General features: G+C 43.5%; 1 protein-coding gene across 2 annotated transcripts in view; it reads right to left on the reverse strand.

Moving 5' to 3' along the window:
- The window catches only part of LOC120924395 (piRNA biogenesis protein EXD1-like), a 147,026-nt gene that overhangs the window by 13,866 nt on the left and 117,197 nt on the right, over positions 1–15,963 (reverse strand). For both annotated transcript variants that reach the window (XM_040335341.1, XM_040335340.1), the window contains 2 exons: positions 10,933–11,019; positions 5,667–5,771 (listed from right to left, as the gene is read on the reverse strand). In XM_040335341.1, coding sequence (XP_040191275.1) covers positions 5,667–5,771; positions 10,933–11,019 — 192 coding nt within the window. The remainder of the gene's footprint in view (positions 1–5,666; positions 5,772–10,932; positions 11,020–15,963) is intronic.

Here is a 15,963-nt window from a genome sequence, read left to right on the forward strand (position 1 = left end):
ACATTGTATGAACAGACGGTCAGGCATTTCTCCCCTGACAGGAGCAGGAGCTGTGTGTTTACACACACAGCTCCCGGTTCTTGCTCTGTAACAAGCGATCGTGGGTGCCCGGCGGTGATCGCGACCGCCGGGCGCCAGGAGCGAGCAGTGGGCGTGCGCCCCTATTGGCTGCTGGGAGAAATTACGTAGATCTACGTGCTTTTGCCCAGCAGAGCCGACCTGCCGCCGTAAAACTGCGGTGGCTGGTCGGCAAGCAGTTAAGGATCAGAAAGACTCTGTATAATATTGAAATTTAGGCGATTCCTGACTTTTTGGCAACTCATGTTAGAAGCAGTGTTAGGGGGTGAGCTATAGGAGATACCATGTGTACATATAACCCGGGGTACAGCTCAAGAACCACAATCTACATAACTGTATCTCTAACACAGCATCTTAAGTTCTAGATGCTGACCCTGGTTAATGCTTAAACAAAGCTGGTCTCAGCTTTATGGGGAAAAAAATGCCCCCAACTTTCTTTAGAAGACAGCAGATTCTCTGGAACCCCTATTGCAACATATTATGCTCAATCTGGACATCAAAGGACTAGACTAGTTCATACCATCATAAAATTGCAGCTTTTACGGATGATCTACTCTTTATATAGCAGAACTGCATGTTTCCCTACCGGGCCTTTTATCTAAATTAAGTGCTTATGGTGACCTGTTTAAAGTTTAAAGTTAACCTACAAAAGTCAGAAGCCCTCAACGTTACTCTCACTCCTTGTTCCCTAGCTCGCTTCTGTGACAACTTCCCTTCTTGTTGGGCCTCCCAAATCATTCAATACCTGGAAACCAAGATCTCTTCCAATCTCCACCTCATTTTCCAATACAACTTCCAGCCTTTACTAAACATTTTTTCCGCTGATCTGGATAAAAGGGAAAATTCTGTGTCTCCTGGTTCAGTAGATGCAACGTTTTGAAGTTGAATGTCATGCTGTGCCTTCTGTATCTACAGGTGAAACTCGAAAAAATTTGAATATCGTGCAAAAGTTTCTTTATTTCACTAAATGTAACTTAAACGCGGAAACTAATATATATTAGATAGTTCTAACCGTGATTTGTCATAATTGTGATGATTCTGGCTTACAGCTCATGAAAACCCCAAATCCACAATCTCAGAAAATTTGAATATTGTGAAAAGGTGCAATATTCTTGGCTCAAAGTGTCCCACTCTAATCAGCTAATTAAGCTGACCTGGGGCCCAGTGCTTCCGTTCTGCTGCCTTGGATTTTCTGCTTTGTGCCTTACCCACACTAACACTCCTAGTCCCACATTGTCATCACTGTGCCCCTGCCTATGTGTCTGCTGTGAGGGGGGAGGCTGCTGTCTGCCTGTCTAACTTGTGGGAACCGGAGGCTGGGAGCTGGAGGATCTAGCTGCCCATTATCCACGCATCCAGGCTCGCTTGCTGATCTCTGTAGTGATCTCCCTGGACAGGATTACCTCATGTCCCCCTCCTCAAAAAAAACCCGGAAAGGGGCACTCTAAAACCACCAAGCCGCCTCCCCGCAAGCGGATCCCATCCTGCTTGGTCAGCTTCGGGCGCTGCTGGCGGGTCTAGAAATGGAGCCTCTCAGATGGCGGAGGGGGTCGGTCTCACCGTCACCGGACAGTACAGCCACGATCCTTGCTGCGATCGAGCAGAGTAAGACCTGGCTGCTGGTGAGCATTGATCATCTTGCTGAGGAGTGCAACTTGATACGAAATGACCTCGACAAAATCAGAGGGAGAATGACCGAAACTGAAACCATTGCTGAGTTGCAGCGCACAGTACAGTCCCTGGTAGCAAAATACGATGATGCTAAAAACAAATTGAGGCGCAACAATATTAGGGTCCTGGGTCTACCCGAGAGAGAAGAGGGGGATCGTCCTGCTGAATTTGCGGAGGAGTTCTTTAAAACTCTCTTGGGCCTTACGGATGTCCCACCAACTTATGTGGTTGAAAGGGCCCATCGGGTGCCCGCTGGCTGTGCCATCCCAGGGAATCTTCCCCGTCCGTTTCTGGTCCGCTTCCTCAACTATAGGGACAGGGACAGGATCCTCTCTGAAGCCCGGAAAAATCCCAATCTCAAATATGGAAACTCCTCGGTGCTTCTTTTCCCCGACTTCTCGGCCGACTTGCAGAGGAAGAGGAAATCCTTCAACGATGTTCACAGGCGACTCAGAGATAAGAACATTAAATACAACATGCTTTACCCCAGCTGCCTGCGGGTCCAACATGAAGGGGCAACCTGTTTTTTTGACAACCCTACGAATGCAGACCACTGGCTGACCACACTACGTTAAAGGCTTCTGTTTCTACTTCTACCTGATGCACGGATCATACATATCCTTGCTTAATTCATCCTTTACATCTCCGGCACATACCGGAGTAACCAAGAATGCACTTCTACACGTGACTTGCACTCGACCCTTACAGTTTGGTGTTTTCTGAGAAGAGATAGACCTGGTGCTCTCCTTTCTTGTGGAGGTGCTCTAATAGCTAGAGGAACTTCAACCCAGTTCCGGACTGCGTAGCCCTTCTCGCTGTGTAGTGATACACGTCCCTCCACCCTGGCCCACTGTTGTTGGTTATACAGGAGCTGGGTGGCTTGACCAGTTGCATGGTGGTTGAACTGGCACCAGACGTGTAGTGCCCCAAGTTTAGGGGTTCAACGGCAATTTCAAGTTTTTTGGTTTTGGGTACAAACCTACCTCACAAACCTACCTCACATTTGTACACACACTTGATCTTTGTGTCTTTCCCGCCGCTGGACAAACTTTGGTCTTGCTGGCAGCGTGACATTCCCACACTGGACAATGATGACTGGGACAATGTTTGGGACTTCCGTTTCAGTTCGCTAGTTTCCATTCGTGACAGACTGGTGCAGTTCAAAATAGTTCATAGGGCATACTTCACCCCACACAGGCTCTATAAGATGGACCCTGCACATTCCTCAGAATGCTGGAGATGTGGTGCGTTGCCGGGAGATTTCTCCCATATCTTTTGGCGTTGCCCTAGGGTCCAGCAGTATTGGGGAGAGGTGCTTGACTTGATTAATAGAGTGGCATCAGTCACTTTACCATTGGCAATGGAGGTATGCCTACTAGGACTCATTGAAACTATTTTACCGACCATGGCTAAACGCACAATGATAGGCCTGTTACTATTTTACGCCCGGAAAAACATTGCAATGCAGTGGAAAAAACCCACTGCCCCCTCGTTGGTTCAGTGGAAGCGGTTGATTAACAGCCTTCCTTTGTACAAGATACTTACGTGAATAGGGGGTGCCCACTTAAGTATGATAAAGTCTGGCGTACATGGCTGGCTGAACCTGAAACGGCCTGATGGTGGAATCTTTTTTTTTTTATCTAATTTTTATTTTATTTTTTCTCCTTCTGTATTGCCTTTTGCTGAAGCCCACTCCGACGCTTTTTGAGAGCATGTTCTAGGCATGGGGTTGTGTACTGTTTAATTGATGTATCTTTATCCATCACACCCGTATTTACAGAATTGTAATGTAGCACCGTCGTTGTTTATGAGTACTGTAAGCACTTAAGTTGTATGTGTCTTGTTTGTCTATAAAACTTGCAATAAAAATAAAAAAAACATAACATGCTCTAATTTTTCTCGTCGTGAAAATCGGTCGTGTGTAGGCTTTAACGACGGTGAAAAAACGTGCATGCTCAGAAGCAAGTTATTAGACAGGAGCACTCGTTCTGGTAAAACTAGAGTTTGTAATGGAGATAGCACATTTGTCACGCTGTAACAGACTAAAAAGCACAAAGATTGAAAAGCACTAATCGTCTCAAACTTTTACCAACATGAAATGAGCAAAAGCAGCCCAAAGGGTGGCGCCATACGAATGGAACTTCCCCTTTATAGTGCCGTCGTACGTGTTGGACATCACCGCGCTTTGCAGAGCATTTTTTTTTCCACGATCGTGTATATGCAAGGCAGGCTTGACAAGGATCACGGTCGTGTGTACGCGGCATTACACATTACTAAGCTTTAGCATGCATATAACCATTATGAAACATACAGTGCCTTTAAAAAGTATTCATACCCTTTAAAATTTTCCACATTTTGTCATGTTACAACCAAAAACATAAATGTATTTTATTGGGATTTTATGTGATAGACCAACACAAAGTGGCACATAATTGTGTAGTGAAAGGAAAATAAATGTTTTTCAATTTTTTTTAATAAATATGTATGTGAAAAGTGTGGCGTGCATTTTTATTCAGTCCCCCTGAGTCAATACTGTAAAACCACCTTTCACTGCAATTACAGCTGCAAGTCTTTTTTGGGGATGTCTCTACCAGCTTTGCACATCTAGAGAGTGAACTTTTTGCCAATTCTTCTTTGCAAAATAGCTTAAGCTCTGTCAGATTGGATGGAGAGCGTCTGAACAGCAATATTCAAGTCTTGCCACATCCATACCATTGTAGATCTGGCTGTATGTTTAGAGTCGCTGTCCTGCTGGAAGGTAAACCTCCGCCCCAGTCTCAAGTCTTTTGCAGACTCTAACATGTTTTCTTCTAAGATTGGCCTGTATTTGGCTTCATCCATCTTCCCATCAACTCTTACCAGCTTCCCAGTCCCTGCTGAAGAAAAGCATCCCCATAACATGATGCTGCCACCATCATGTTTCACTGTGGGGATGGTGTGTTCAGGGTGATTTGCAGTGTTAGTTTTCCGCCACACAGCGTTTTGCTTTAAGGCTCATCTGACCAGAGCACCTTCTTCCACATGTTTTCTGTGTCCCCCACATGGCTTCTCGCAAACTGCAAACGGGAATTCGTACGGCTTTTTTTTTAACAATGACTTTCTTCTTGCCACTCTTTCATAAAGGCTAGATATGTGAAGTGCACAACTAATAGTTGTCCTGTGGACAGATTCTCCCACCCGAGCTGTAGATCTCTGCAACTCCTCCAGAGTTATCATGGGCCTCTTGACTGCCTCTGATTAATACTCTCCTTGCTGGGCCTGTCCGTTTAGGTCGAGGGCCATTTCTTGCAGTTGTGCCATACTCTTTCAATTTTTGGATAATGGATTAAACAGTGCTCCATGGGATGTTCAAAGCTTGGGATATTTTTTTATAACCTAACCCTGCTTAAAACTTCTCCACAACTTCATCCCTGACACCGGTCTGGTATGTTCCTTGGCCTTCATGATACTGTTTGTTTACCAAGGTTCATCAACAAACCTCTGAGGGCTTCACAAAACAGCTGTATTTATACTGAGATTAAATGACACGCAGGTGGTCTCCATTAACTAATTAGGCGACTTCTGAAGGCAATTGGTTCCTCTAGATTTTAATTAGGAGTATCAGAGTAAAGGGAGCCGAATACAAATGCACACCAGACTTTTCAGTTATTTATTTGTATAAAATGTTGAAAAAACATTTATACTTTTCCTTCCACTTCACAATTCTGTGGCAATTTGTGTTGGTCAATCACATAAAATTCCAATAAAATACACTTACATCTTTGGTCGTAACATGACAAAATGTGGAAAACTTCAAGGGGTGTGAATACTTTTTCAAGGCACTGTACCTTTGAGACAATATAAATAGTAACCCAAATGTGTAGCACATTTCACAGAAATCCGACTTTTTTTTACAAATTTTCTGTCACAGAACTTGCCTTAACAATGTTTTCATCCTCCAGTACTCCCTTCAGTCCACATTTAAAGACATTCAGTCCCAGGGTTGCTATATCAAACATGTAAACATGGCTCTTGCTTGCCACCTAATGCAGGTGTAAAATCAGACATGGTCAGTTTGCACATTCATTGCTGAAGCATATTATCAGTCATACGCAAGACAACTGATATACTTCTTAAAAAAAAAAAAAAAAAAAGGATATTACAATGTTATAAAAAGCAAAGTGTGGTACCATCAACTAAGAACGACACCTAATGAGGGAAAAAGCTAATTCAATTTCATTATTGCACAATTCTGTGACTGTCAGCACAAAAAATTAGGGAAAGAGATCCCAAGCAAAGTAGATGTAATGCTCAAGCTCAAATGGTAATGTAAACAACTATATTTTATTCAAGAGATATGGAATAAAGTGAAAAAACACAAACACATACGTGTCATTACACACCTCCACTCATCACCATAAATAACAACGTTGTTATTATACCCTGGTTATTTATTTATATCAATTCCCAAAATTCACAAAGACCTCCTAAAGCCACCAGGGAGTCCGACTGTATTGGCTATTAATGGCCTGCTTGAGAGGGTGGGCAAATACCTCAATCTTTTGATTAAAGATATGGTGACCTCACTTCCCTTGTATCTTTAGGATACAAGGGATTTTTCAAAGAAAACATGAGATCTGTAGATCCTAGGGGGGTCCTACTCGTGGGGGTTGGTGTGGAATCTCTTAACACATCTATTCCCCACAAGTGGGGCCTTAAAGCTATTGCCTATTTACTATGGAATCACCATCCAGCTATTACCACCAAGTTAGAGGCACCCGCATATGCATTGGTCTATCCCTCTGCAATGTTCCTTGCCCATGCATCGGCCTGGGTACGGTACATTGATGAGGTTTTGTTGGTATGGAGGGGGATCTGTTAAACAGCTTCAGGAATTTATGGTGGAGTTGAATAAAAGTGAGAGAAACATCCAGTTAACATTTAACTTTCATCATTCCATGATCTCCTTCCTGATCTGTCCATCTGTTAAGGATGGACAATTATCCACATGTACATTTAGGAAAGATATGGCAGCACTTCCAAGATGGCAATCTCCACACACAGAAAGACAAAACAAGTCAGTAATGGTGAAAAGATCAGGTGCAGAGAGACCACATCAGTATTGGTCACTAGTCTCTTGTCTTCTGCTTTTTTTGCCATAACTTCCAGAATTCAGGTTCACTTCAGTCTTAAGTTAGAAGAATTTCACTGGAAAACTTTCCTTTTATGGCCTTTCATTGGATTTTGCATTATTAGTGGGGATCAAGGCGCAGTTCATTTTCAACCACAGTGCCAAAATTATTGAAAGGAGCAAAACAAAAATTGTTGAATGGTGAATGTGGTTTTCATGTGGGAATACTCATTCACTCCAAAATCGAATGTTAAAAGCAAAAGGAATTCAAATGTACTATGATCATTTTGGTATGAATGTTCATACAAACGATTGTTTGGAAAAGTGTATAGCCAGCTTAAAGGATCACTAAAGGAAAACAATGTTTTTGCTGAAATGACTGTTTACAGGGTATAGAGACATAATAGTTAAAGCGGGAGTTCACCCTAAAAAAAAAAATTTAAGATTAGATTCATGATCATTTTGTCAAGGGAAATCAGGTAGTTTTTTTTAAAAACTAAGCAGTACTTACCGTTTTAGAGAGCGATCTTCTCCGCCGCTTCCGGGTATGGTCTTCGGGACTGGGCGTTCCTTCTTGATTGACAGTCTTCCGACAGGCTTCCGAAGGTCGCATCTATCGCGTCACGAGTAGCCGAAAGTCGGTGCGGCTCTATACGGCGCCTGCGCACCGACGTTTGGCTACTTTTGGAAAATCGTGACGCGATAGATGCGACCGTCGGAAGCCTGTCACCGTAAGTACGGCTTCGATTTTAAAAAACTACCATATTCCCCTTGACAAAACGAGCATGAATCTAATCTTAAAAATTTTCATTTCCGGGTGAACCTCCATTTTAACTGATTCCTTTTAAAAACGATTAAAAATTGATAAAAATCAATCATATAATGTGCCTCTTAGATGCAAAAACGAAACTGAAAGTAGTTTAGTCTTTGCATGTTATTTTATGCCTCTGTGCTGGACAGTGCCATAGAGTCATGGCTAGGAAAACGAAACTAAACTCTCCCATGACTTTTTTCATACGGAGCCAGACAACCAGGAAGTGTCCAGAACAGAGCAGTTTTACAGCAACATCAGAGCAAAAACGAGCAATGAGGACATGAAACCAGGACTGCAGTAAGGTAAAGGAAGCTATTTAGCTAAAAAAAAAAAAAATTCCTTTAATGACCCTTTAAGTTTCTAAAATATATTACAGGCCAGAAACCTAAACCAATCTTACCTCTATCGAAAAAGTCCAGGTATAGATATTCCTAATTTTGTTTGGGTTTTGTGAGATTAGGTAAACAGAATCCTAGTTAATTATAAAAAAGGGAATTTTTTACACTTACAATTTTCAGTAGGAGTCACTGGTTCCATAGGAAGATAGACACAAAAAAAAAAAACTGTATTCATTATAAAAAAATCCCACAAAAAGTCTTAAACCTTGGGGTTATACTGCCATCTGCAGGAGAACTGGACATCGGCAAACAAAAAAAGCCCCAGATCAACCCAGAATATTACCCCTCCCACTACCATTCTTGGTTTTGAAGAAAAAAAAAAAAAAAAAGAGCATGCTTATAAGTATAGAGGACTCCAAACCAAAGGATTTTACTGTGAGTATAGCACAAAACCAATGTTTTAAATTGAAAATTAGGGTATCGTCTTATACGCCCAGCTGCCTTATACACCGGCAAATATGGTAGTTTTAAAAAGACCCGTGGATGTGCATCCTAATGAACACAATATACAGCTATATGGTAAATGATTATCTACACAAACACACACCCACACAGGTTGAACTGGATGCATGGGCGTCCGCTGAACTTTTTTCAGGGGGGGGGCATCATTTTAAGGTCATCCATGCTCGGTCCCTTTTTGACAATGTCATGAAGGGGAGGGGCTTAGTCATTGGTGCGGGTACAGCGTGGCTCTCTGGTTGGTGCGGGTACAGCGTGGCTCTCTGGTTGGTGCGGGTACAGCGTGGCTCTCTGGTTGGTGCGGGTACAGCGTGGCTCTCTCTCTGGCTTCCCCCAGCATGAGCACAGTATTCTCTTTTCTCCTCTTGTAAACCCCCCCCCCCCCAGCAGAGTGCTTGCATGCTGGGGGCTTTAGCATGGTGTCTGTGGACACGCTGGGGCCGCCACCCTTAAGGGACTACATTTCCCATGATGCCCCCAGTCTCCAGAATATTCTGATTGGCCCTCTGCTGTGGCCAATTATGGCGAGGAAAGCAGGAAGCAAGGCGGCAGCACGGCGAATCCAATTAGAGCCGCTCTCTCTCTCTTCTAGCTCCAGCTGACAGAGAGGGGGAGGGGGGCGATATACAGTACAGCCAGCCCGCGGCTCTCCTCTCCCTGTCACAGCGCCGCTGCCGAGTTCTCTGGCAAATGGAGCAGCAGCGCTGTGACAGGAAAGGGAGAGCCCGCGGGCTGGCTGTACTGTATATCTCCCCCGATCGCCCCCCTCCCCCTCTCTGTCAGCTGGAGCTAGAAGAGAGAGAGAGCGGCTCTAATTGGATGTGCCATGCCGCCGCCTTGCTTCCTGCCTGCTGTTTTTCTCCCCGAGGATCATGGCACATGTTTTTAGGGGGGGGCAAGTGCCCTCCCTTGCCCTATGGAGCGGACGCCCATGACTGGATGGACTATTGTCTTTATTCAACCTTACTAACTATGTGGGAGGCAAAATCTTGCACCAAAAATAAATACTAAATCAATAATAAATGAATTAATTAAAATTAAATCCTAAGCAGCTCCCCAAAGTTGCAGTGATCTGTAACAATGTGAATATGTGAAAGAAAAGGGGGCGCTACAGGTAATAACTACCTAGATCTACACAGGTGTATCCAAATAGGTTAATAATTGGTAATCAGCAAACAGTGATTCATCATAAATGGTGAAAAATTAAATAAATATTGATATTGAAACAATATTATTAATGTCCATCACAGTGCAAACTCCCAATTGGGAGATATCTTAAACCAATAATGTGCAGGAAAAGTCCATAAATTAAAGTGAATAGTATGCTAGTGCTTGAAGGATGATTCCACCTCCACCAAAAGAGAATGCAATCACCGCAAAAGTGCTCAAGGATGGCACCTTACCGCAAGATGTTGACCAATTTAATTAAAAAGAGGTCAATATAGGCATATGACCTAAACCATAGATTCCAGGCGTAGCTCTTGTTATCTTGATACCACCAAACTCCACACCACATGAAGTAAATCAGAAAGAAAAAACCGCCATAGAATAATATCGTTTTATTTAAAATTGTATAAAAGCAAACAGCGCCAAGTGGCCCCTTACTTGAGTTAGTGCCTTTCCCCAGCACTGAGGCTGATCAGTGTTGGATATGCGAGTGGAGAGACGGTCCCACGCTCAGGAAGCCTGCAAAGCAGCGTGCGTTCCACCTCTCAGGAACAGAGAGCCAGCGCGACCAGAAGTACGTTGATTGTGCGTGACCAGGCGCCTCGACGTGGCGACGTGGTAACACGAAACGTACGTCGAGGCGCCTGGTGATGGACATTAATAATATTGTTTCAATATCAATATTTATAAAAAATTTCACCATTTATGATGAATCACTGTTTGCTGATTACCAATTATTAACCCATTTGGATACACCTGTGTATATCTAGGTAGTTATTACCTGTAGCGCCCCCTTTTCTTTCACTTACTAACTATGTACTATGCAAATTCTGTAGTAAAAATGTCAATGCCGTTTTCTGTTAAAAATGTTTTATATGTCCAAGTCTAAAACTTGTATGCAACCTGCAAACCAGCGGCTGGTAGCTTCTATCTGAGGCTTCACGCACAATATGTTTGCTTTCTGACAGACTCCTCATAAGCATCACAGAGTTCTCGTCATTCACAATTCTCATCCTTTACAGACAGCCACCCAGCAACCAATCATTTTTTTTTTATAGCACTGCTTACAAAAGGAAAAGCAAAAATAACTTCTGGCAGCTACTTCATATTTAGAAGAGAATTTTTATACCTCAGCTCTAATGCTCGGGTGGTCAACACTGAATGAAAGACAGTTTTAACACAAAAAGAACCTGCCACCTAATTAAAAATCATAAATCCTTGCTGGTGGGTCTTACCTGAAGCCAACAGAGACTCTCATGACGACATAAGTTGGATCCAGCAGCAGCCAAACCAATGTCAGTCTGACACCGAAGGTGGCTGATCTAAAGAATAAAGGAACTGGGTCTTCAATAATGCAATACATCCCCTATTACATTACCAAAAATTCTAAAGAAAAATACTTTATGGAATATTAAACAGTTTTATTATTAAGCTAAAAAAATAATAATCTGTAAAACAGTTTAAAACTGAACTACAAACATAAATAGGGATTTTCGTGTCTGTTTGAAACCAGGCATAATGTGTAAAACAGCCAACTATGGAACACTGGGCCCTAAACTGGACACTAAAAACGGCAATAAGGAAGGAGGTTCCAGACACTGTGTTTAGCCAAAAGTATAATACATTTTTTAGTCTTGAACAAACATGAATGATTCAGCTTAGCGGTTTTCAGACAAACTCATCTCATCCAATGGTTGCATAAGCTGACATGCTCATTGTTTCACATCCAACTTCTTAACCAATGCCGATTGCCACCATGTGCCCGCAAGGTCCACCAACCACTGTCAATGCCCTGCTTTCACTGTTGAGAGACTGTTTATTTCTGACGCCTAACTAGCCAACAAAGGCAGGTTTATATCATTTTCCCGAACAATCTGCTTCTTCCAGAAAAAGATTAATAGCCATGTTATTTATTTCCACTTGGAAATTATTTTTAAAATTAGGATTAGAATGAGTACTTTATAGCCTCCATGAAGACATATTTCAGTTGTCAACTTCAGTTAAACCAGTAGGGCTAGACATGCAGATGAATTAGACTTGACATAAAAAGGTGGAAGAAAGGAAAGGCGTCCGTTATGGGTGTATTTTTTTAATTAGTGCTAGTTCTCTCCGTTTATACTGTAGAAGTACTGCATGATACGTGCGTGCCCTGTGCAGCTTCAATGTATATATATATATATATATATATATATATATATATATACACACATACATACACACACACACACACACATATATACACACACACACACACAAACGGGTAAAATAAGTATTGAACATGTCATGATTTTTTTTAGGTAAATATATTTCGAAAAGGTGCTATTGACATGAAATGTTCACCACATAAATCGGTAACAACCCATGCAATCAATACATACAAAGAAACCAAACAAGTTCAGAAATTAAATTGTGTAATAAAATGGAATAACAAGTATTGAACACATGAAGAAAGGGAGGTGCAAGAAGACAAGGAAAGCCCAGTTAATTACCGTCAGTAATTAGAAAGCAATTCTGCCCCTTGTCAGTGCAAATTAATATCAGCTGGTTCAGTGGTGGCCTATAAAAAGGCATTGGTTGCAGAAGGATTTCTAATCTAATCCAGAAGTTGAACATAACTTGCCACAACCAGGTGCTCCTCACAAAATTTGACAGAGGCGTGAACAGAATTATCAGTTGTCCAATAGCCAAGGACCACTTGTGGACAGCTTCAGAAAGACATGGAATTAGCAGGTACAATTGTATCAATGAAAACAACAAGGCTACTTTCACACTGAGGCGCTTGCAGGCGCTATAGCGCAAAAAATGGCACCTGTAAAGCGCCTCTCCTGCCAAGGGCTTTCACACTAGAGTGGTGCGCTGGCAACACACAAAAAAAAAAAAAAAAACTGAAGCTTGTTTAACCACTTCAGCCCGGGATCGATTTTCCCCCCTAAATGACCAGGCCATTTTCTTGTGATACGGCACTGTGTCGCTTTAAATGACAATTGCTCGGTTGTAGCCAAACAGAATTGACGTTCTTTTTTTTTTTGCGCTATAAACAAAAAAAAAAAAAAAAAAGCGACAATTTAGAAAATAATAATAAATGATATAATATAGTATAAATATATATTTATATATTTATACTATATTATTTTTGCTATAATAAATATATCCCCCCAAATTTTTTTTAAACAAAAGTTCTTCATCAGTTTAGGCCAACATGTATTCTTCTACATCATTTTTTTTATTAAAGAAAAAACGCAAGAAGCATATATTCATTGGTTTGCGCAAAAGTTATAGCGACTACAAAATAGGAAATAGATTTATGGAATTTTTATTAGCATTTTTTTTTTTACTAGTAATAGCGGTGATCTGTGATTTTTAGCGGTAGTGCGACTGACAGAACGGACACTTTATAGAAGACCATTGACATTTATACAGCGATTATAGCTATAAATATGCACTGATTACTGTGTAAATTTCACCAAAAGGGAAGGGTTTAACACTAGGGGGCGATCAAGGGGTTAAATGTGTTCCCTCATGTGCAATTTCTAACTGTGGGGGAGGGGACTGACTGGAGGAGACAGATCGCAGTTCATAATTACTAGTAAAAAACAGATCTGTCCCTCCTCCCCTGTCAGAACAGGGATTTGTGTGTTCACATACACAGATCCCCATTCTGGCTCTTGTGCCCATGATCAGGGGTAGCCGCCGGCCACGCGCATGTCTTAAAGGAGCCGACCAGTACAACGATTCACAGGAAAGAGCCGACCTGCTGCCGTACAATGATGGCAGGTGGTCGGCAAGTGGTTAAAGCTTGTATAGCAAATTGATGGCCAGGCAGTGGTTCAGCTATCCTGACTGGACGTCATATAAAGTCAATCAGTATAAGCCACGATTGTCCGTTTGGGGGGGGGGGGGCAGCGTGGTGATCGGTGGTGCGATGTGTCAATCTGGCAGAGGCTCTTTACCACATGATCAGCCGTGTCCAATCACGGGTGATAAAGATGTAAACAGGAAGCGCATTTTAGAGAAGAGCCGGTCGACGGCTCTCCTGACAGGGGCGGGGTTTGCGCTGATTGATTATCAGCGCAGTTCCCCCCAAGGATGCCCACACTGGACCACCAGGGATGGCAAAAAAGGACACCCACCAGATATGCCACCCTAGACCACCAGGGATATGCCAACAAGTGCCAGGGCAGATGCCAGTCATGCCTATCAGTGCAATCTATCAGTGACAGTCATCAGTGCAGCTCATAGGTACCCATCAGTGCAGCCTTTCAGTGCTTCAGTGTTTAGGAAAAAATAAAAACCGCAGAGGTGATTAAATACCACAAGCAATTCCGCCTCCAGAGAGGGCGTGGGCGTCCGCTTGTGTTTGGATTTCACCACGCGGATTTTGTCCAGAAGACCCATCAATTGCTGTTCTCTCTCCCGTTTAATCCGCGCGCCGCATTTGATCAGTGTCCCTCTGATCACTGATTTATGCGCCTCTCATAGAATGCCTGGGTCGCAATTATCAGTGTCATTGGTTCTGAAATAATGTTGCAACTCGTTTGTGACCTCGGCCACGACTTCCGGCGTCTGGAGCAGGCTTTCGTTCAGGCGCCAAAACCGTGTTCTGGACCTCGAGGTCTCTGTAATAATGCATGGTAATAGGTGCGTGGTCGGACCACGTGATGTTCCCAATCGTCGGATCATGTACTGCCTCCAACTGGCCGTGAGGGACAAAAAAATAGTCAATCCGCGAGTATACTTTGTGCGGAGACGAGTAAAAGGTGTGGTCCCTTACCCCGGAGTGGTGCAACCTCCACACGTCAACCAGCTGGGCATTGTGTAGGTCCCTGGAGACATGTTTGCAGGTTCCCGAGCGTACCGAAGAGTGTCCCGACGAAGTGACTACTGATGGGGACAGAGGGAGGTTAAAGTCGCCTCCCACAATCAACTGTCCCTCCTGGAATTCCATCAGTAAGTACAGGGTATTGTGTATAAAGGTGTCCTGCCGATCGTTGGGCACAAAGTGGCTAGCGTCACTTTCGTGTCCCCTATAGTCCCCTTGATGAACATATAGCGACCCTCGGCGTCCGCCAGGGTGCCACCACACGTCCAAGGCACCTCTCCGGATACAAGTATGGACACGCCTTTAGACTTGGCTGTCATGTTAGTGGCGTGATATACAAAGGGGAAAAAACGACTACTCAAGCATGGAGGCCCCCCAGTCCTGAAGTGAGTCTCCTGTAAAAATGCCACGTCTGCTTTAACCCTCTTGAGATCATTGAGGAGCATACGGCGCTTTTCGGGCACATTAAGCCCCTTCGCATTCAGCGAGAAAATATGAAGACTGTCCATCCTCCCCGGGTCACACAAAGGGAACTAGCGGAGAAGGGAATAGTTAGAGGAGGTGGGGGGGGGGGGTAAATAGCACGGTCAGGTGTAGAAGAAGGGGAGGGTGCGTGTATGGGCGAGAGGGGAGAGAAGAGGGGAGGAAAAAGTAGCTAGGGAGGGTGGAGGAAGAGGGGGGGGCAAGGAAGGAAGGGAGAAAGAAAAGAGGTGAGGAAAAAACAGACAAAAAAACACAACAGGGGAAGGAAGTATCACAAAAACACAGTAGCAGCACTTATAAAACAACTAAATAAACAAATCCCTAAACAGTGGACAGCATGTGCCGTCTATCCTACTACGAGGTGCAAGAGATATGCGCTTGCGCAAAAGAAAGCACGCCCCGATTCACACCAGGGGTGGTGCTTCGGCCTAGTGGGGAGGAGGTTAGAAAGGACCGAGAAGAGCTACTCCAGTCCAGCCCAGCCCCCCCAAACATGACCATACATTCCTGAGAAGAAATAGCATGGGAAGGAAAAGCAAACATATATATAGAACTTACCAACAAACCTATCAATCAACAGTGTATAGTTACAGCTTCGAGCCCAAATATACCCAACAACCCCCGACTCCCCTACCTTAATTCCCTCAATCCCATGAATCACCACAAGGAATATCCCCCAACCAAACAGACCCCAACCCCTCAGCTCCCCCCCCCCCACAAGACATCGACATAAGGGAGCATGCACATTATATCGATCACAACAGTATCCAGAGGGGAACACAGTCCATATAAGCAGCCGATTCCCCACAGTCCATCAGTGCGATCCCATCTCTGCGATTAGTGTCTGAACAACACCGGAGAGTACATCTCTGTATCCACCGACAGTCTCCTGGCCACACAAACAGACCCCGCCACCCCCCCTCCATCCAAAGTACTGCCGGGCCAAGAGCAAAAAAAAAAAAAA

This window comes from Rana temporaria, chromosome 1, assembly GCF_905171775.1.
Source record: "Rana temporaria chromosome 1, aRanTem1.1, whole genome shotgun sequence".
In the NCBI taxonomy this organism is placed as follows: Eukaryota; Metazoa; Chordata; class Amphibia; order Anura; family Ranidae; genus Rana; species Rana temporaria.